This window comes from Oculina patagonica, chromosome 13 (genome assembly GCF_052425735.1).
Source record: "Oculina patagonica isolate OP01 chromosome 13, crgOcupat, whole genome shotgun sequence".
Classification (NCBI taxonomy): domain Eukaryota; kingdom Metazoa; phylum Cnidaria; class Anthozoa; order Scleractinia; family Oculinidae; genus Oculina; species Oculina patagonica.
In genome coordinates, this window is record NC_135770.1 from 8,875,444 (window position 1) to 8,897,035 (window position 21,592).

Genomic DNA, 21,592 nt, shown 5'->3' on the forward strand with positions numbered 1-21,592 from the left:
CGTGACCGCCGTTTCCATTGAACTGCATCGATTCAGGGGACTCAATATCTATGACGTCAACAAGTAGCCAGAATATTTCAACGGCTGAATTGAAATAAAATTTCAACAAGAAATTTGCAGAAGGACTTGCTCGGAAAAGAAAAAAAGATTGCATCGAGCATCATTGGGGTTTGCTTATAGTATGAAGGTTTCTTTTAGTCCTGTCGGTACATCAATCACTCGTGCTTTTGCAATCACGATTACACCTGAATGATGTTCAGTTATTTTTGGGATTCATAATTATAAAGCCTGATATTAGTGCATCTATTTTTTCAAATTTTCAAAATTACCTTTACCCAGATTAGTGTTTAGTTATTAACCTGTCATGTTAATAATTTTTATCGAATTTGTGTGATTGTTCAAGAAAATGGGTGGAAGACAGCTAATAATAGCAACTTTTGTTTCTAAGTTTCGATAACTGTGAAGTGCAATTTGTTAACTTTTGAATGCAAATGAAATTCAAAGGCTTTTCTTTCCCACTTGACGGAAACAATGGTGCCTGTACTCGAATTCGCTGAGTATTGTAGTTTGAAAATGAAGTCTGAATCAACCGTTGTTCAATGAACCACTCAATCGACCACAAAGACAATATCAAGCCAGCCAAAAGAAATAAAATACAAACAGCGGTAACAAACATAACACGTACATGGACTATGCATGGTTTGAAAAAAAGAATCTAAAATTTACTAGACGTTTCGCATGCTACAGCACGCATCTTCAGAAGTGACGGTTACAAAAAGCGAAGGATTTTGAAACTTAAAAAATACAAAGCGAGGTACTGATAACGAACTAAACAATGGCCGCGGCCGCACTTGAGAGTTAACTGGGTTAATTTTTTAGAAACCCGGTTAAAAATTTCCACAAAACTTAACTAGGTTAAAGTATGGTTACCAAAACTAACTCGGTTAAATATTTTTAGCGGCCGCATTACGATCAGACCAGACTGAAGTGTTGTCATGATTAAGCTATTTGAAAACAAGCAAAAGCGAGCGGCTTTCGTGATAATTTTATTACTTGCTCATTTCTTCTCCTGCTTTTAAGATTTATTTCAATGCATTCTCGGCTTACACCGCTCTATTCTTTCCGAATGCGTTCTACGCAAATTTCAAGCCCAGTTGTTTCGAATATGTTGTCAGTTGATCTTCAGCAGTCGTTCATCGGCATATCGAAATCGCCTTCAAGGCCTTCAAGTGCACGTTTTTTCCAAGGAATCGGCGAAGAGACGGAAGAGATCATCAGAAACCATGAAAGCCCTGTCTGAGCAAAATAATCCGCAGTTCTCTGGTGGTTCTAGAGTTTCTTAATAGCAAAGGAAATTATAGAATTAAGCCACGAATTGTGTCCGAACGCCATGTTTGCGTGTGATGGAAAAGAATATCTTCTCTTACATGGAGATGATTGACACATTTGACAAATAAAACAATAGTTGAATCTGATAAGAAACCACTAGCCTGGTTAAAACGACCCAGAAAGGTAGTTTAGAATAACCTAACCCAGTTAAAAAATCTTTTGTTCTTTGATTAATTTCCATGGGAACCGCTAACCTGGTTAAGAGGCGGTTTAATGATAACAAATACGCGGCTGCACTAGACATTTTTTAACCCGGTTAATTTGAATTGATTAATTGGAAATAACTCGGTTAACTCGCCAAGTGCGGCCGCGGCCAATATCAGTAGCGCTTTTGGCGCGAGGTGATTGGCTACTCAAACTCCGAATATCCTTTGCTATTTACCTCCGAGAAACGCGCGAGAGAAAATTGTAATCTTTAACAGGAATAAACTACAGTGTAGTCAAAAATCATCCTCTCGGGCTATATTATCTCACTCTTTTAGTATACCGTAGAATTCCGGTTATAAGCCCTGGGCTTATACAACTTCGTATAAGGGGTTTTGGGTGGGCTTATAAGCGGAAGGGCTTATATCCGGGAGGGCTTATAAGTGGAATAAAAAAAACGTTTCGAAACGAGCCATGGGAGTGTTGATCGAAATACGTTTTTAGGTTAAAAACACATAATAAAGCAACATTTAGCCCTGTTCAGTACCGTCATTCAGCAGAGGGGGGCTTATATCCGGGGGGGCTTATAACCGGATGTATTATTTTGTTTTAAGGTAGATGGGCCTATAACCGGGGGGGCTTATAAGTGGAGGGGCTTATAACCGGAATTTTACGGTATTCTAAAACAACTATTCTCACTGCATACATAATTAGCCCGTCACGCGGGAATGGCTTAAGTTCGTTAAATTCCGGCGTGTTGCACCTGCGCACTAGTGGCATGATGCATTGCGACCTTCGCTTCAAATATCACAGTTTCAGTCACCTCGTGGCCAGTTCAACGGAGTTCGGTGAAGTGACGTTTCAAAGTTTCTTTGCATATGACCGCCACCAGCCCATCTTCGCCGACGCTGAACCAGCTTTGCCGGCGGCCCCGCCGTAGTTGCTACGGCCCCCGTGGTCGAACAAGAGGTACTTTTTCCGTTCTGTTCTTCATTTTCCGTCTTGTTAGGTTTTGGAATCGCGAGATGGGCCACGTTTTTGTCGTTTCCCTTGCTTATTCCGTTCCTACGTGCTTTCATGTCTGGCTCATTTTTCAAATGGTGTTTACTGCTCGCCACTTTCGGGTTAGGGATTTCATGCGGTTTTGTGTCCGGGAAATTTAGCTTTTGGCCCGCTTCACCTTCTTAGTTTGGTTTTCCATTTTAATCGTTATTTTATTCTTGGTGCATGCAGCGCGATTGCCTTTGTTTTTTCTACCAATTATTGGTTATATTGTGTTATTAGTTCGCTGCTTGTCAGCTTTTACCCTATGGGGCACGTTCTTTCATTTGGGATCGCTTATTTGCATATTTTTGTTTTTGAATTTTCTTTGTTTGGGTTTATTTGTCTCGTATTTTGTGTTTGCCCTTCTGTTGCGGTTTAAATGTCCATGTTTCCATGTAGTCTATGTTGCTATCCCATGGCGAGCGCGTGGGACCTGGAGAACCACAAATTTGCCCTCAAAAGTCAGTGGTCTTGAACCTTTGTATAATGTTTTAATGTTTTAAGTTTTATGCGTTCGTATGGCCCGGAGAGCCAGCAGCCTGGAGAGCTGTGAAATGTTTTTTGAGTATTCGCTGTTTTCACCGTTCCCATAATACATCTTGTTTACCCCCCAAAATTTTTGCATAAGCATTGTTTTCAATTTCTCTTGGGATTTACAATGACGTACAATCGTCCCAAGAGAAATTGAAAACAATGTTTATGCAAAAATTTTGGGGGGTAAACAAGATGTATTATGGGAAGGTGAAAAAAAGCGAATGGCCCGGAGAGCCAACAGCCTGGAGAGCTGTGAAATGTTTTTTGAGTATGGCCTGGAGAGCCAACAGCCTGGAGAGCTGTGAAATAGATTTTGAGTTCTCTATGTTTGTATGGCCTGAAGGGCCAACAGCCTGGAGGGCTGTGAATTTCTGTCTCAGTTCGCTATGCTTGCATGGCCTGGAGAGCTGGCTGCCCGGAGAGCTGTGACACAATTAAGTGAGTTCATTATGCTTGTACCGTTCGGAAAAGCCACCGTTTGAGAGAGTTTTTTGGTATACTCCGTGAGTGTTCTATACCTGTGGTTCCAGAAGAGCCAGCGGCCAGGAGAGCCGCGGCATACTTTTCATTGCTGTTCTTTTTCAGTCGATTATTGGGCATCTATCGGTAATGATTTCTTCGGTGCAGCATGCAACTCAGTTATTTAAAGAAATGTGCTTTTCGTCTTAAATACATATTATTTAATATTTGTTTTAACTTGTCTGTTTTTGCTTTGGGGTGGGACCTTTGCCCTCTCCTCCCTATGACCCCTTTTGCACCCTCTTTGCGGGTAATAACCCTGCACCCTCTCGCCCTCGGGTCACCTTCCGCCCAGGCGACTGGGGACGAAGCAGGCGCACGGTTAAGTTCGAGATTGCATCGAGGAGAGGGGAAAGTTGCACGAAAATTTCATGTCAGAAGCTGGACGGGATAGGATTTTCTCTCTTCGTGCAATAAAGCATCGAATGAGCTTGAGTACATACCCCATACTTCTGTTGAGCGAAAAAGGTATCGTTTGCTTTTCTCACAAACACAAGTACCGGTGCAATTCCACTGCCAGCAACCACGATTTCCTTGAAAGAAATCGATAGGTTGCAGAGCAGTGAAATAATTCGTTAGAGCCACTACCTGAGATCGTGCCCTCCCTCCATACTTATCCCTCCTCTCTCCCCTCTCCTTTTGAAATCAAAGGTCTCTGTGAGACTACGACTATTTTGCTATGGTTTATCTGTTGGCAGTCAATTGTGGTATGGAGTAGTTCTTTTTAAAGGGTGAATTAGGCTTTTCACTTTGTTTAGGAGTGCAAGTGTTGAAATATGTAAATTTGTGTTGTCCTGGATATTCTGGTTATTTTATTATTAGGAATGTAGGAATGGTGGAACGGCGGAACGGTGGAACGGTACGGTTGATGGGAGGAACATTGTAAAATGCGCATTGACGTATTTTCTTAAAAGGCAGTATGTGTGAATTTTGTAAAACGCAGAAGTGTGAAACATTTTAAAAAGTGGCAACAACAGCTACCAAAACAAAGAACCATTTCAATTAAAAATACGCCAATTTAAGGTAAAGAAGGCGTCGAATAATGATTATTTGGGGAGGGGGGGGGGGGGTAGGGTGAAGTGGGGCATAGGTTCGAGATAAAGAAACGCATAAAGCCGAAGTAAGTTAAGAAAGCTGTTAAAAGGGAAATGAAAGTTCCTGAAGTTAATAAGTTTGTACTGAGAAATTTCTAATGGAATCACAAGAACAAGGGGTTTCTATTAAGGTAATTTATCCAAGTCAAACCCTGCTCAAGGTGAGCTGTTGTGAGATGAGCTACGTGTTCTCTTATACCACATGGAAAGTAGTTGTTGTCATCTTATCGCCAAAGTTAAGGTTTGTTGGGCGGGTTTAGTAATTGGATGGGGTACCAATAGGAAACGCCTTGTTGTTAAATTTTGTTGTTGAGTTTTTGAAATCCTTTTTGTCCTTCAAAGTGTTATTGTGTTTAACAAAATTAACTGACAAAAAAGTAACAAGCCAAAAAAGAAAGCTCAAAAAATGAAAAAATTTTAACCCCTTCTTATAACATAAAAATACACAAAAGACCATGATGCATGTTTTATTTAATAACTCAAAACTTATTTACAGCAGTTAAAGTTTCAATATCACATTAACGAGCAAACCATTTCGTTTTTAAGAGTAACACATCGGCTTATGTAAAAGTTATCAAGTTTCCAAAAAAAAAAAATTCAATCACTTTACAAATTTGGAACTACAACAATACATTTTCCTTTTTCTAAGATGAAAACTAACCTGAAAACCTGAGAAAAATCGACCGAATTTCAAATTAACTACCAATAAATTGTACTGCGTAAACACAAGGATTGCATCTCAAAAACCATGGCAAAGTATTAAAACTTTACATTTCCAAATAAATCATTAAAGACACATAATTTATGATACAAGCGAGGTTTTCAATCTAAAAAAAAAGGTGATCCAAAGAGCATTTTGTACCATTTGGAATTTTATCTATTCATACGCAGAAGAACCCAACGAAACCGCTCCACAAAATTTCCGCTCTGCAACCTGAACTTGAGCTGGCTGGCAAATTTAGGAATGAGACTGTTCGCTTGCTGGGACGGTTTTCCTTGGAGAAAACTTGCTGGGATTTTACAAAATATCGATGGTACCTGGGGAAAATGAACCAAAACCTTCTGCTGGCTAAAACAGAAGAAAACGACGCGCGGATTTATAAACGAGAATTTAATAACTGACTAACTTGTATTTGTAAATTAAACAATAAAAAGTAATTGTTGACTTTATTTCTATTGTTTCCGTCGGTTATTCTGCTGTCACTGAAGAGGCAAAAAAGGTCTCTTTCTTTTCTGTATGTAATATGAGCATGTGAACGATTTTGAGTCAGTTGAACAGCGCGCTCTGCCCAAAGCTAATGTGTGGCTATCTATAACCAGCGTTTTATGGAATAACTACGTATAGGATAACCAGCTTGACCGACATAGTTCTTGGTGAGTATCGATTGTTCCGTTTTCTCTGCCGATTAAGCAGCCTTGAGCAGTTTGAGGGGCGTTCTATGAATAATATCGTGTTCAAATTTTCAGCTGCCCGGGGCGATGGGATGTAAAAAACACACACAAGTTATTCAACAGCATACGCAACAGACCGAAACACGTGCGAAGCAACAAGAAAGATAATTTACCTCAATTTCTAGCTTCGAATATAGACCCAAATCTCCAAGTAACTTTCTCTGACACTCGAAAAACGTTTCAGATCATAATTCCTTCTCAAAGACCATCTTAACGAGCTTTTAAACCCTATTAAAGCTCGTTAGACCGAGACCGCCATATTGCTGAAGGAATAACTTCTGCAAAAATCGTCATGTAAAAAAAAAATATTTGGGACTTAAAACGGAAAGGAGAAACACTATAGAATTTTAAAGTGGCCTTAAAACGGAAAACCATGGAGTACAGAGTGCTGAAACCTTGTTGATGAAGGATTTATCTTTCCTTTCACCGCCGCGAAGATATGGTGTAATAGTGCTTACAAATGCGTTTTGAATTCAAATCACGGAGTTAAACAAGGACCAATTGCGGCTTCTCAAGTCTTTTGAGAACGAAATGGTAATGTACTGTTATTGCTTTGAACTTGGATGTAATTTTTTGAACGATCGGTAAATCCATTTAGTGTACAATTGACTTCAAAAGCCGGCTGCTCAAATTAAAACTTCGCTTTCAACATGAACATGTGGATAATTATTTCTGCCGTGCAGTACAGCACGGTGCGAAAAATTTCGATACTCTGCCGCTTGTCAACACATTTCTTGACTTCATCCAAACTAAAAATAAATTCTAAACAAAGTTTCTTTCAAGGTTCTCTGTAATTTTTTAAACGATCGGTAAATCCATTTAGTGTACAATTGACTTCAAAAGCCGGCTGCTCAAATTAAAACTTTGCTTTCAACATGAACATGTGGATAATTATTTCTGCCGTGCAGTACAGCACGGTGCGAAAAATTTCGATACTCTGCCGCTTGTCAACACATTTCTTGACTTCATCCAAACAAAAAATAAATTCTAAACAAAGTTTCTTTCAAGGTTCTCTGTAGTAGTCTGAATTCTGTAATTTTGTTAGCGTTTTTAATGCTTTTTCACGAGGCCGCAATTTCAACCCGCAAGTGTTGACGCAATACTAATGACAAACCCTTTCATCACCTACACCGGAATATGTGACAAGTCACGTCTTTAACACGAGATCGGAAGTGTTGACGCAATAATAATAAGAGACCCTTTCATCGCCCACTAAGCGGAAGGAACTCCCTTGAGAAATTAAAACAGTCCCTTGAGAAATTAAAAAAGTCCCTTGAGAGTAGACAAGAATGTTCCAAATTTTGCCCACATCACTCCTAATCTCCTACTTCTGCTTGTAAACAAGCAAATTAGTCGAAAAAAGGGCGCCTGGTTGCAGGTTATAGAGCCACTGGCTTGGCTGCCGGTGCTCGTTACGTATTCCTTAACTTTCCTACAATTTGATTTCAGACGAGGAAATTTGTTCCTTCGCCTTTCTCGGCTATAGCGCAGCAAAAAAACCAACAGACTCTTTTGTAACTCAGCAAATCTTGTTTAATGTAAAGTAAACCTCGTCGATACTTCACACAGCTTATAATACAAACTGATAAAGGTAATCATTATGGAAATCAAGGTTATCGATTTGCAACAGTGGTCACAAAAATACTCCACTAATCTTAGATTATTGCTGTAAAACAAATTATAAAAAGGCGGGGGCAACTTAGTTGGAACTATTACTAGTAACAGTAATAGAGTTGATGTTCTTGGGTGTAAATAAGTGTTTGGCTTTTCTCAGAGCTCATTTTTGCCCTTACCTGCGGCTCGGGCTAAAATGAGCCTGAGTGCCTATCGAAACAAATCCTGCCCACCCGCAAAAATCAACTCTATTGTTATATTTACGTTAATTTTTTTATTATTTATATTATTTTTTTGCAAAGAATTTCCTGAAAAATATCAACGTGCTTGTAAGATGTCATCACTTCTGCATGCGCATGCATTGCGTGCCTTTCGTTTAATTTTTTGAAATACGACTGAAAAAAAAAAGAATGGACATGCAAGTCCGTGAAACACGGGCATTCGAATCGCACTTGGCAAGAGCCTGCGTTCTTCGTGCTGATCAAAAGAAAACCGGGCTTTGGGAATGGGAGAGTAACCAGAGTTGAACATATCAAAAATCTAACAAAACAATTTGCGTAGTTTTGACAAGTTGCTGACAACTTAAAAGTTGTCAGTAGGATTAAGTCTTGCTTTTAATGAACTCTAAACTCATCACAGTTTAGATTTAAATGACCTTTTTTATTTACCATTAAAACCAATACAACTCACTGAGCTACGAGTCACTTTCTGTCCGTGTTAACGGCGGAGACATTGTCACGTGATGAGCTGTGTCTAAAAGTACTGAAATTTACCTCCTAGAAAAACTCTCATTGAGCAGGACATTACACCAGCCACGTCTCTACCTTTATGTAGGCCAGCGTTAGCTGGAACAGGTATTTTAGTTACGACATTCCATTCATCTTTGTCAGGGTCATAGCATTCAATTTCTCTCCTTCTTCCCAAGTTGTACCACGTACCGTCCACCATATAAACTTTGCCATCAACACACATTATTCTGCTATCAAGAATTGTCCTTGGTTTTCTTATTAATTGCCATTCATTTGTTATTTCGCTGTACACTTCACATGTGTTCACATGAACACAAAGGCCTTCCCTCCATCCCCCAGCAATGAAAATTTTCTCGCGTGAGGAGGTTCCGAAGGCAGAAAACCTTGCTTCTCGAAGATTCGCCAGTTTGTCCCATTTTCTTTTGTTGAGATCATACCTGTCAACATCTGCCAAGACCTTGCGTGTTCCCTCCATGACGCCACCAATGAAATAAATATAATTGTCTTTTGCGACAATGCAAATTTCTACCCTCAAACCTACATCAATTGATAATACGTCTTCCCACGATTTCGATTCGGGTTTGTACTTCGTAATGTACGAAAGATGCTGTTTTCCACAAGGAATAAACTGTGCCACTCGCCCGGACCGATTGAAAGGATTCAAAGAAGCACAATCAGGACAAGATATTGTACTCCCGGGATTTTGCCTTTCTGATTCCAGTGCGTAAATTCCATCTCCATTGTTACTGACAAAAATTTTCTGTAAATGTCTGTTTCCTTCGTACGGTACGTCCGTCCATCGATCAAACAATTTATCAAGGCAAAATATATAGTTTTTATAGTGACGCTTCTGAATCGTGCGTTGAAATAAAGTATACACTGTGCCGTGATAGGATACCATTTGCTCCAACCACGGTGAAGTGTGACTCAACTTGTACCACGGCAAAGTGTGACTCAACTTGTACCACGTATTTGTACGGGGATCATAACACAGGAGTTGTTCCCCCCCTTTCACTAGGCATACTACTATAACAGGAGTCTCAAGGGACTTCCTGGGAGACGGGACCGAGATATTTTCAGAATTATTTGAGTCAATTGCCTTCATAACTTCCTTTACAACAGTGAGACAGCATACATTATCGTTCACAAGATCATTTGTCACGATATCATTGAATAGATAGTCACGCGATACGTAAACAAGCCGAACCTGACGAAATAAATCGTTGAAATACTTCTCTCGCTCGCTTTTGTTGTGATCGATCCAAGTTAGAATGATCTTAAACACATCTTCCTCTGCGCTAACAACTATTTCGTCACTTGAAATCCATTTGTTAACTTCCTCGCTCGACATGTTCAAAAACTCTTCCGCTTTCGCTACGTTGGTGAAATTTGCATGTATGAATGTTTTGGCGTCAGAAATAAGATCTTCGCATTGATAACTTTCTGCAAAATGGTAAGTTGAAATACAATTTGAAGTATTCAACGTCTGTGCTAAAACTTTTCCAGCCAGAGTCATTAATGGCAGAATAAACAAATAGTCAGCCATCTCGATCAGGTCCCGAGCATCATCTTCAGCCAATATCTGAACGCCACCCGTGTAAATAAACTCCAATACAGCTCCTAAACCAGCCTCGGTTAGCATTTCCAATCGAGCCACTCCTACTTTTGACTCTATCATGCCACTGTTTAGCAGCTTTTCAAAGAAAGGACTTGCTTCTGAAAGAACTTTTCTGTGAGCTTTGAACTCGGTGCCATCTTCGACCAGCAAGGTCACGTCAAAAGGATTGTCGTGCGTTTCTTGTGGCTTGAATATGTCTTTCTTTTTCGTAACATCCATAGCGTATTAACACTAATAAATGGAAACCTCCTGAAAATTATTGTAGTTCAAGTTTAAGACTTAAAAATATTACCAGTGGATTCGTGACCGCCGTTTCCATTGAACTGCATCGATTCAGGGGACTCAATATCTATGACGTCAACAAGTAGCCAGAATATTTCAACGGCTGAATTGAAATAAAATTTCAACAAGAAATTTGCGGAAGGACTTGCTCGGAAAAGAAAAAAAGATTGCATCGAGCATCATTGGGGTTTGCTTATAGTATGAAGGTTTCTTTTAGTCCTGTCGGTACATCAATCATTCGTGCTTTTGCAATCACGTTTACACCTGAATGATGTTCAGTTATTTTTGGGATTCATAATTATAAAGCCTGATATTAGTGCATCTATTTTTTCAAATTTTCAAAGTTACCTTTACCCAGATTAGTGTTTAGTTATTAACCTGTCATGTTAATAATTTTTATCGAATTTGTGTGATTGTTCAAGAAAATGGGCGGAAGACAGCTAATAATAGCAACTTTTGTTTCTAAGTTTCGATAACTGTGAAGTGCAATTTGTTAACTTTTGAATGCAAATGAAATTCAAAGGCTTTTCTTTCCCACTTGACGGAAACAATGGTGCCTGTACTCGAATTCGCTGAGTATTGTAGTTTGAAAATGAAGTCTGAATCAACCGTTGTTCAATGAACCACTCAATCGACCACAAAGACAATATCAAGCCAGTGGATGGGGACAGGGGGGCGGGAGCCCGGGAGAAAAGGGGCGGGAAGCGGGAGGAGAGAGGCCGGGAAGCAGGGAACCGGGAGAAAACGAGTGAAATTTCGTAACATTTCATTATATTTCGCAATAGACATGGAACAAACAGGAGAGAAAAGCTACGGAAAGGGGCGGGAGGCGGGAGTAAAAGGTACGGGAGGCGGGAGGTTCAGACCCCCCTGTCCCCCCCCCTCCCCAAGCCAGCCAAAAGAAATAAAATACAAACAGCGGTAACAAACATAACACATGGACTATGCATGGTTTGAAAAAAAGAATCTAAAATTTACTAGACGTTTCGCATGCTACAGCACGCATCTTCAGAAGTGACGGTTACAAAAAGCGAAGGATTTTGAAACTTAAAAAATACAAAGCGAGGTACTGATAACGAACTAAACAATGGCCGCGGCCACACTTGAGAGTTAACTGGGTTAATTTTTTAGAAACCCGGTTAAAAATTTCCACAAAACTTAACTAGGTTAAAGTATGGTTACCAAAACTAACTCGGTTAAATATTTTTAGCGGCCGCATTACGATCAGACCAGACTGAAGTGTTGTCATGATTTTAACATTTACCAAGTGTTAAAACCCGGCTTATTTCCCCGCCCTAGGGGCTACACGTCTGTTAAAAGCCCCGCTTGGCGGGGGCATCCGAATCGACTTTCAGGAAAAAAAAAACGGACAAAAGAATTTCTTCTATAGGTAAACAGCTTTCACCCTACGATATAAGACATATATAATTCACGGCTGAAATCTCAGAAACAAAAATTACTTTCTTGGAGACGATAGTGTACTAAGGTGGTAGATTACAAGTACAATGAGTCATTTTTATCGTGCGAATGCATTAAATACAAACCCAGGCATCGCGAAAAGCTTTATCAAGGAAGAAGAGTGGAGACTTTTTAGAACGGATTCCTCAAAACGGACATTTTGAGGAAAGCATTTAGTCCTTTATGTTAAATCCCGGCTGTCGTCCCCGCTTCAGGTGATTGCGTGCTGTTAAATTACCGCTCCACGGCCCCGGTCTACTGACATTTTGTTAAAACCACCGCCCACCGGGGCCAACGCGCCGTTAAAAGTGCGTTAAATCCCGGCTTTGGACGCGTTAAATCCCCGCTAAGTCCCGGGGGTTGGGGGGCCGGGGTTTCAATTGACTGATGCATATCGAAATCGCCTTCAAGGCCTTCAAGTGCACGTTTTTCTAAGGAATCGGCGAAGAGACGGAAGAGATCATCAGAAACCATGAAAGCCCTGCCTGAGCAAAATAATCCGCAGTTCTCTGGTGGTTCTAGAGTTTCTTAATAGCAAAGGAAATTATAGAATTAAGCCACGAATTGTGTCCGAACGCCATGTTTAACCGACTAACGAATATTACTTAAGTGTATTGGTGACCTCCGTTTTCATAAACTCGTCTCGAACTTATCGATGTAGTCTATCTGTGCAAGATCAATCTATCTACGACGTCATCAACTACCCGATTATTTATTTCAGCCGGTGAAATATTCCGGATATTCAAAGCTTTTGGATTATATTTCCAAAGGCTATCTCTAAAACGAGGAACGGGGAACGAGGAACGGGGAACGGGGATCTCTTTAAAATGGAGAATCTCTAAAATGGGGAATCTCTAAAAGGGGGAACCTCTGTTAGAGGAAATCTCTAAAAGGGGGAATATCTAAAATGGGAATCTCTAAAAGGGAAAATCTTTAAGATGGGGGAATCTCTAAAATGGGGAACCTCTAAAAGGGGGAACCTCTGTAAGGGGAAATTTCTAAAATGGGGGAATCTCTAAAATGGGGAAATCTTTAAAATGGGGGAATCTCTAAAATGGGGAATCTCTAAAATGGGAAATCTCTAAAATGGGGAATAACTAAAAAGGGAAATCTTTAAGATGGGGGAATCTCTAAAATGGGGAATCTCTAAAATGCGAAATCTCTAAAAGGTGGAATCTCTAAAATGGGGAATCTCTAAAATGGGAAATCTTTAAAATGGGAAATCTTTGAAATGGGGATCGCGAATCTCTAAAATGGGGAATCTCTAAAAGGGGAAATTTCTAAAATGGGGAATCTCTAAAATGGGGAATCTCTAAAACGGGGAATCTCTAAAATGGGGAATCTCTAAAATGGGAAATCTTTAAAATGGGAAATCTTTGAAATGGGGATCGCGAATCTCTAAAATGGGGAATCTCTAAAAGGGGAATCTATAAAATGGGAATCTCTAAAACGGGGAATGTTTAAAATGGGGAATCTCTAAAATCAGGAATCGAATCTCTAAACTATGAAGGTTTAAGTTTTCATTAAATAATTTTCCTAGTATCTACTAGACGTGCTCCAACAAATTGTAAATTGAACCATAAAATTAAACCGAAAACTCGAAAGGGTACCTTGCAAGAACACGTGCCAGGCGGAGGTCAAAATGCACATTCCGAGGCTCGATGGAGGTTGTTAGCTGCCCAGTAATTCTGTGCTGAAGTTGACGGATGTCACACACCACTCTGAATAGGCCAACGACGAGCGGAGGAAATATGGTAGGGGTATACTGACTTCTGCTTTGAAGAGGATCGGAAGAGACGCTCTATATATGCTGATGGGTGTTTTGAGGTGGGAACAGATGGGGCTAAAAAAATATTTAAAAAAAAACTATTGTTCTTCAGTTAAATTTACACGCAACTGTCACGCCGCGAAAAAGTTAAGCCAAAAACAGTCAAGCAAACTAGTCAAGAAACTGGAATTTTATGGAACACTTATTAGTAATTAACTCATCCGAGTATCAGGTCTGTGCTTTACATCTGTAGAAAAGTTCCGCTCAATATTTTTGTCAGGTATTTATGTTCGCCATCAATTTATTGGAGCACGTCTGGTAGATACTAGAAAAATCCCGGAGAAAATACATTAATGAAAACTTAAGCTTTTGTTGTTTAGAGATTCTTCATTTTAGAGATTCCCCTTTTAAAAGTTCCCCGTATTAGAGATTCCCCGTTTTAAGAGATTCACCATTTTAGAGATTCCCCATTTTAGAGATTTCCCGTTCCCCGTTCCCTGTTTCCTGATTTTCCGTTTCCCGTTCTCCGTTTCTCGTACGTCATTAGAGAGGTTAAGCATGACGTTAACGGCAGACGGCAAACGGAAAAGATAACTTCTGATTTTGAGTTCTTTTTCTTCTAATCCGTAAATAAAGCACACAAAAATGGAATAACGTCTCCTACTATTTATTGCAAATACAAATAATTTCTCTCTACTGTACACACAACTGAAGAGAGACGGCAAAAGTTTCATTTTTGCCGTTTGCCGTAAACGTCATGCTTAACCTCTCTATTATCTGGGAATGCCAGAGCCGATGGATGATTTTGGCAAGATTGTGGTAGATTTGCTAAGTGATAATTTATCGAGGGTCTCAAAGGGCTTAGCTATTAGCGGTAAAACAGCTACGGATTTGGCTGTTAGGTGTAAAAATTAAAACATTTTAACCGTTAGTCCGTTAGCCGTGAAAAAAAATGTTAACCATAAAAATTGCAGCTTTTTTGCTTTTTGTGTGTTATGGTACTCTTGATTAGGCCATCCCAATAAAATGTTTCGTTTCCCATCGCCCGACTGACCCATTTTTTTCGAAAAGTAAAAACAAAAAAATTCCAGATTCAGTAGTCAAAGAAGCAAGTACTTTAATGTACAATCACACGATCTTGTTTTATTAACAACAATTGGTATGCTGTGGTCCTTGTCTTTAATTAACATCGGTACTACGTTTTTTAAAGGCTGTTAAGAAATAACGAAGTCAACGAACGAAAATGCCACGTTTTTTATAAGACTTCGTAACCAGGCTTTCTTACTTAGCAGCCCGGCCTTCCCTAGAACCCAGACCTCTCATAAGTGTTCATTCTTTTTTTTATTCTTGGTTTTCGTGTTATGTCATAAAATTCTGAAATCAAAATTCACTAGGCCTACTAAATTTTCGTTGTCATTAGACGTAAGATAAACTAAAAATATATCTTTTTGCAAATTTCCAGATCGATAGTGTCATTCGTTTTTTAAACAGAGCATTTTGAATATTTGAATTCTCCGTCGTATGTGACATCAAGCTGAGTGCCGTGACAAAGCTGACAAAGCTGTTTTTGTTCGAAAAAAGGCCTTTCCTTTCCATTTTCAGCAGATTGAACATTTCAGATATAATAAGTGGTGTTTATGTGAAACTGTACTAGCTCATGAGCCAAAGATTACCGCTGTTGTAAACAGAATTGAGTTCCAGATGGTTTCTCTGACATCACGGCGGCCATATTTGTGTCCCTCGGAAGGACACAGTTATGGCATCTCCATACTAAGCTTTATAAATTTGCGTGGAAAGGTTCGGCAAATAACTCGCGAACGGTACAACGCAGTGAACGCACAGACCTGAAACTTGGAGAAATTGTTTATCTATTTATCGTCTATAATACAGTAAAAACCCGCGTGTAAGAACCTAGGCATTTAAGAACCTTCTGGCAGAAATTTGCTTTTATAATATCCCAAAATATAAGAACCTGTTTAGCCAAACAAATTCCTACAGGTTCTTATATGTAGGGTTTAACTATTTAATTTATATATATTTTTTACCAAAAACCAGATTAAGGTGATGTTACTGGGGTATATACAGTATGTTGTTGGACTTTTGGTAACATGGGTACATTAATAAATATTTATAATGAAGAACAGACCAGATTTTATACTATTTTCTGATAATCAACAACAAGGTCTACTCTGTAGAAATTAAGAACCTGATTAAGAACCTACTTAGCCTAAACTGTCAATAAGTACCCCATAATACAAGAACCTGTTTTGCCAAACTCTAAAAAAATAGGTTCTTACACGCGGGTTTTTACTGTATTTGAAATTCATAGCTCCTGTAGTTGAATGGTTTCGAATTTATTTTTTGATTGCGTGACAGTGAAAACCAGCAATTGCCCGACCGACCGACCTACCATTGCAAGAGACGGGGGGATGGGAAACAAAAATTTTATTGGGATGGCCTTAGGCAAAATGGAAGTGTTGGAAGTGTCTGCCGAGTGTGTCAAGGCACGAGGTGACAGACGTTGTGACAGCTCTGGAAGTGTCTGCTGAGTGTGTCAAGGCACGAGGTGACAGACGTTGTGACAGCTCTGGAAGTGTCTGCTGAGTGTGTCAAGGCACGAGGTGACAGACGTTGTGACAGCTCTGGAAGTGTCTGCGGAGTGTGTCAAGGCACGAGGTGACAGACGTTGTGACAGCTCTGGAAGTGTCTGCCGAGTGTGTCAAGGCACGAGGTGACAGACGTTGTGACAGCTCTGGAAGTGTCTGGCGAGTGTGTCAAGGCACGAGGTGACAGACGTTGTGACAGCTCTGGAAGTGTCTGCCGAGTGTGTCAAGGCACGAGGTGACAGACGTTGTGACAGCTCTGACTGTTGCTCTGTATCAATATATCTTCAATTCGATCCCTTTGTGAAGTTCTGTCCGAAGCCAAGAAAGTATTACTGAACATCATACTGATATGGAAAAATCTCATTTGCATTTACTTTCAACACACATTAACGTACGCGACTACAATACTAGTTTTACAATACGCGACTATAATACTAGTTTTAAATAATTATTTTTAATGTGTTGGAGTGCCGGTAGTAGGCAATACTGTCGATATACCAAATCCCCTCGGATATACTCCCTGTTAAAGGAAATTTAGGAGGGTTCCCGCGGGGCAAAGAAAAATCTCTGACCCCGGCGGGATTTGAACCCACGACCCTTGAATTTCCTTTAATAGGGTGTATATTCGAGGGGGATTTGGTGTATCGGCAGTATTGCCTACTACCGGCACTCCAACACATTAAAAATAATTATTTAATATCCTATTTAAAAACGGGTGCCACGCGGTCCTATCTATATCTCTATCACTTGTATACTTACCGCGACTCACTACCTAAATTACCCCGACCTGCTCCCGTACTGGCCTCGTAGCTCAGTCGGTAGAGCGTCCGTAGATCTAATCCGGAGGTCGTGGGTTCAAATCCCGCCGGGGTCAGAGATTTTTCTTTGCCCCGTGGTGTATATCCGAGGGGATTTGGTGTATCGGCAGTATTGCCTACTACCGGCACTCCAACACATTAAAAATAATTTATTTATTTAATATTTAATAAATTATTTAAAATTATTTAATATCCTATTTAAAAACGTGTGCCACGCGGTCCTATCTATATCTCTATAATACTAGTTTTGTCTGAAGACCTCGTCAGTTGGTAGTCATGGCTACCAACTGACGAAGTCCTCAGATACCCTCGTAGCAGGCGCTGTAGTTTCGAGCGCGCGTATGAGAAACGCGAAAGGCGGGAGAGGACCACGCGAGGAAAAATTCACGCGGTGGCCTTCTCGCGATCACGGTCCCTTTTAAACGTGCTGTATGTTAATGTGTATTTAAAGTAAATGCAAATGAGATTTTCGATATCAGTATGATGATGTTATGATGTGATTAGTGTAATCACAAATCCTCAGAAACTGATTATAAGCGGCATAATAAAAAATAAAAATAAATGTTTGGAAATAAGCTACAGCAGCGTTAATCGAAATACGATTTTCATTAATGGTTTTGAATTAAACTTTAAAAACCCAAAATAATTATAAATCAAATTCATTTCGATATTTGGAAAGGTATTGGGAGAGAGGGACTTATATCCGAGAGGGTTTATAATAAGCCTCTGGGACGAAGGCTAGTTTATAATCGCATGTATTTTTTTTGGTCTACCGGGTTGATGGGCCTATGACCGGGAGGGGGGGGGGGGGGCTTTTAGCGAAGGGCTATCCCATTCCCAGAGCCCGGTTTTCTTTTGTATAATTTATAGTTTATAATTTATATATATTATAATATATATCCGAGAGGGCTTATAATTGGATGTTTTTTTTCATCTACCGGGTTGATGGGCCAATTACCGGGGGGGAGGGCTTATAAGCGGGGGGCACTCCCATTTCCAGAGCCGGGTTTTCTTTTGTTCAGCACCAAGAAAGCCGACTCTGGCCAAGTCTGATTTGCATGTCCATGTCCGTGGTTCACTTACTTCCGGTCGACTGACTGAAACTAGACTATTCCAAATTCGCTACCATTTAACATGAAATCAAGCACCTATGCAATACAGCAAGGCTGATACTACGCGAAAAAGTGGACTTTGCGAGACAGCAACAAGACTAGAACCGATACAGTAGGTTTGTAACCCCGGGCAGCTGTTGCGTTCCCCGGGTTTCGTTCTTATTGGGATTCGTCAGCACGGTAAGGCAAATCTAAATATAAATGACTTTAGCTCGAGAGCCGTATCAAGTTCCGTACCTTGATCTCAATTTGATTGATCCCCGTATCACGCGTTTCCACATCACGTGTTTGTTTCGGGGAATTAATGAGTTCAATTATTGAATTGATGAGTTCTACGATCACGAATAATCCATTTTAGTGATATTCTTTTTTCTGTCAACCACGATAATAATTAGTTGATTCGCATTTAATAGGGTTAATGGATGTTACAAGAAGGACACAAGACATATTCAAGCCACAAGAAACACACGACAATCCTTTTGACGTTACCTTGGTGGCCGAAGATGGCACAGAATTCAAAGCTCACAGAAAAGTTCTTTCAGAGGCAAGCCCTTTCTTTGAAAAGCTGCTAAGCAGTGGCATGATAGAGTCTAAGAAAAGAGAGGTTCGATTGGAAATGCTAACTGAGGCTGGTTTAGGAGCTGTATTGGAGTTTATTTACACCGGCGGCGTTCAAATGTTGGCTGAAGATAATGCTCGAGACCTGATCGAGATGGCTGACTATTTGTTTATTTTGCCATTGAAAACTCTGGCTGAGAGAGTTTTAGCACAAACGTTGAATACTTCAAATTGTATTTCAACTTACTATTTTGCAGAAAGATATGAATGCAAAGAGCTTATTTCTGACGCCAAGAAATTAATCCATGCAAATTTCACCGACGTAGCGAAAGCGGAAGAGTTTTTGAACCTGTCGTGCGAGGAAGTAAACGAGTGGATTTCAAGTGACGAAATAGTTGTTAGCGCAGAAGAAGATGTGTTTAAGATCATTCTATCTTGGATTGATCACAACAAACGCGAGCGAAAGAAGTATTTCGCCGATTTATTACGTCAGGTTCGGCTTGTTTATGTATTGCGTGACTATCTATTCAATGATATCGTGGCAAATGATCTTGTGAATGATAATGCATGCTGTCTCACTCTTGTAAAGGAAGCTTTGAAGGCAATTGACTCCAATAATTTTGAAAATATCTCTGTCCCGTTTCCCAGGAAGTCAATTGAGACATCTGTTATAGTAGTATGTATACGGAAAGGGCGACTCGATCAACTCCTGTGTTATGATCCCCGTGCAAACACGTGGTACGAGTTGCGTGACACTTCACTATGGCTGAAGCAAATCGTATCTTGTCACGGCACGTTGTATAGCCTTTCAAGAATGACGACTGGGAAGCGTGACTTCGTAACGTACATACCATACACAGGAAAAAGAGATTTACAGCAAATTTTTGTCAGTGAAAACAGTGAAGAGGCAATTTACGCACTAGAATCGGAAACTGAAAAATCTTGCCCTTGTTGTGTCTCTTTGCAGTCTTGCTATGTCCCCCCGCGGGTGTCAGAATTTTCTCCTTGTGGGAAAAGGCATCTCTCCTATATAACGAAGTACAAACCAGAATCCAACTCCTGGGAAGACATATCATCATTTGATTTAGGTTTAAGAACAGCAATTTGCGTTGTCGCAAAAGACAATTTTATTTATTTCATTGGTGGTCGCATTGGAGGACCGCACAAGGTCTTGGCCGATGTAGACAGGTATGATCTCAGCAGAAGAAAATGGGAGAAACTGGCTAATCTTCAAGAAGCGAGACAAAGAGCTTACGGAACTGCCTCACGTGAGAAAGTTTTCGTTACTGGTGGATGGTCGGAAGCCGGTGTAACCCCTGATGGTGACATGGCTTATCCTACCTTGCAACCTTGTGAAGTGTTCAACGAATCAACAAATGAGTGGCAGATAATAGCAAGCCTAAAGTGGTCACATTTTCGCAGCATGATGTGTGTTGACGAGAAAGTTTATGTAGTTGATGATAGCTGTTCCAGCTCGGGGGAAAGGGGAAGAATTGAATGCTATGATCCTGACATGGATGACTGTAATGTCATAACTAAAATACCTGTTCCAGATGTTCCATATGGAGAGGACGAAACATATAGTGTAAGATCCTTTTCAATGAGAGTTCTTTTAGGAGGTAACCTTCAGTGGACACAGCTCATTACGTGACAGTGTCATGGCCGTTAGCACAGACACCACTGTGGAAGGTATCGCATCGCAGAAAGAGACTCATAACATCAGTTTTGTTGATGAAAAAATTGTCATTTAAATCTACACTACGAAAAGCAAGAGTTAATTCAACTGAAATAAAAAATCTCAGGAATTTATCAAAAATACACAGACTGCGGCGGGTCTAGAATGCTGGTAGCTGGTAACTGGTAACTGGTAGCTGGTAACTGGTAGCTGGTAAGGGAGGGGGTATGAAAAAAAAATTTTGCAAACTTTTTTTCATTTTAGTTTGTGCTTCTCTGAAAACATTTTATTTTCGAAATCCCTTCACTAAATCCCTCCCCCTCCAAAAAATAATGGTCCGTCCCTAACCAGAATGTGGATTAGTTGGGGGAGGGAACATCATAGAAAAACGATTTTGCAATTGGTGGCCCAAAACGAATACTTACAATCAAATAGACTTGAAGATTTACTTAGAACTTTTATTCTAACACAGTACACCGGTTTGGTTGTTAATTCTGCATTATGGAACATAAAGTGTTCTTCAAATGAGCATTTGCCGTCCAATACAGCTCAAGTGGCAAAAACAAACTTAACATAACGTAGACATGAGTTTATCTTATCTGATCCAGGAAACTATGCATGTTGAGAACTTTGCCCCGTTCACTAGGGTTTTCAGGTCGACGAACTAACTAAGACAATCAGTAGAGTCGATTGCGTTTAATCACTTGGCTCACTTTTAATCGTATTCACTCGTTACAACAGTTGTGCAAGAGCTACTCTAAAACATGGAAAAGAGGACGCTTGATTTTATGCTAGTACATTAAATATGATTGCTTGTTGCTAGGCGATAATCAGAAAAAGTCAATCAATTCTACTAGTAAAAGTGTTCATTGTCTCATGAAGTCTAGACCTACTTTTAACATCTGTCACTGTACTGTCACGGAACATGAAGTCTCCGACATGCAGTTGCTTATCTCCTAGCTGTTCTATTCCAATTTTAAAAAATGGATTATTTTTTTAACAGTAACAAACATGAAACAGACCGGTTTGGTGATATGACACGATGAAGGTCAATGTCTCGCCGCGCGCTCCTTTCAAGGGCTCGCACGTCCAGTTTCCTGTTTTTTTTTATTTAATTGGACGCTTTCGTTGCTTTTTTGGTGCAGTGATGCGAGCAAT

At 40.0% G+C, this 21,592-nt stretch overlaps 2 protein-coding genes, 1 long non-coding RNA gene and 1 other non-coding gene across 5 annotated transcripts; 2 read left to right on the forward strand and 2 right to left on the reverse strand.

Moving 5' to 3' along the window:
• Positions 1–5,176: 5,176 nt before the first annotated feature.
• On the reverse strand, positions 5,177–6,459 carry LOC144635114 (uncharacterized). 2 transcript variants are annotated; one of them, XR_013567314.1, is made up of 2 exons: positions 6,290–6,459; positions 5,177–5,762 (listed from the first exon to the last, which is right to left on the reverse strand). It is a non-coding gene; the product is annotated as an uncharacterized LOC144635114 (long non-coding RNA). The 2 variants fall into 2 exon arrangements; XR_013567313.1 differs by having other exon boundaries at positions 5,177–5,793.
• A 2,084-nt stretch (positions 6,460–8,543) lies between these two features.
• Positions 8,544–10,376, reverse strand: LOC144636928 (kelch-like protein 40). Its single transcript, XM_078496123.1, has one exon. The coding sequence runs from the start codon at positions 10,374–10,376 to the stop codon at positions 8,544–8,546; it is 1,833 nt and encodes a 610-aa protein (XP_078352249.1).
• A 6,695-nt stretch (positions 10,377–17,071) lies between these two features.
• Positions 17,072–17,145, forward strand: Trnar-ucu (transfer RNA arginine (anticodon UCU)). Its single transcript has one exon. It is a non-coding gene; the product is annotated as a tRNA-Arg (tRNA).
• A 1,122-nt stretch (positions 17,146–18,267) lies between these two features.
• Positions 18,268–20,584, forward strand: LOC144634964 (kelch repeat and BTB domain-containing protein 12-like). The gene is made up of 2 exons (XM_078494011.1): positions 18,268–18,381; positions 18,615–20,584. Exon 2 carries the CDS (start codon positions 18,620–18,622, stop codon positions 20,408–20,410), a length of 1,791 nt encoding a protein of 596 aa, XP_078350137.1. The 5' UTR covers positions 18,268–18,381; positions 18,615–18,619; the 3' UTR covers positions 20,411–20,584.
• The last annotated feature ends 1,008 nt before the right edge of the window (positions 20,585–21,592 follow it).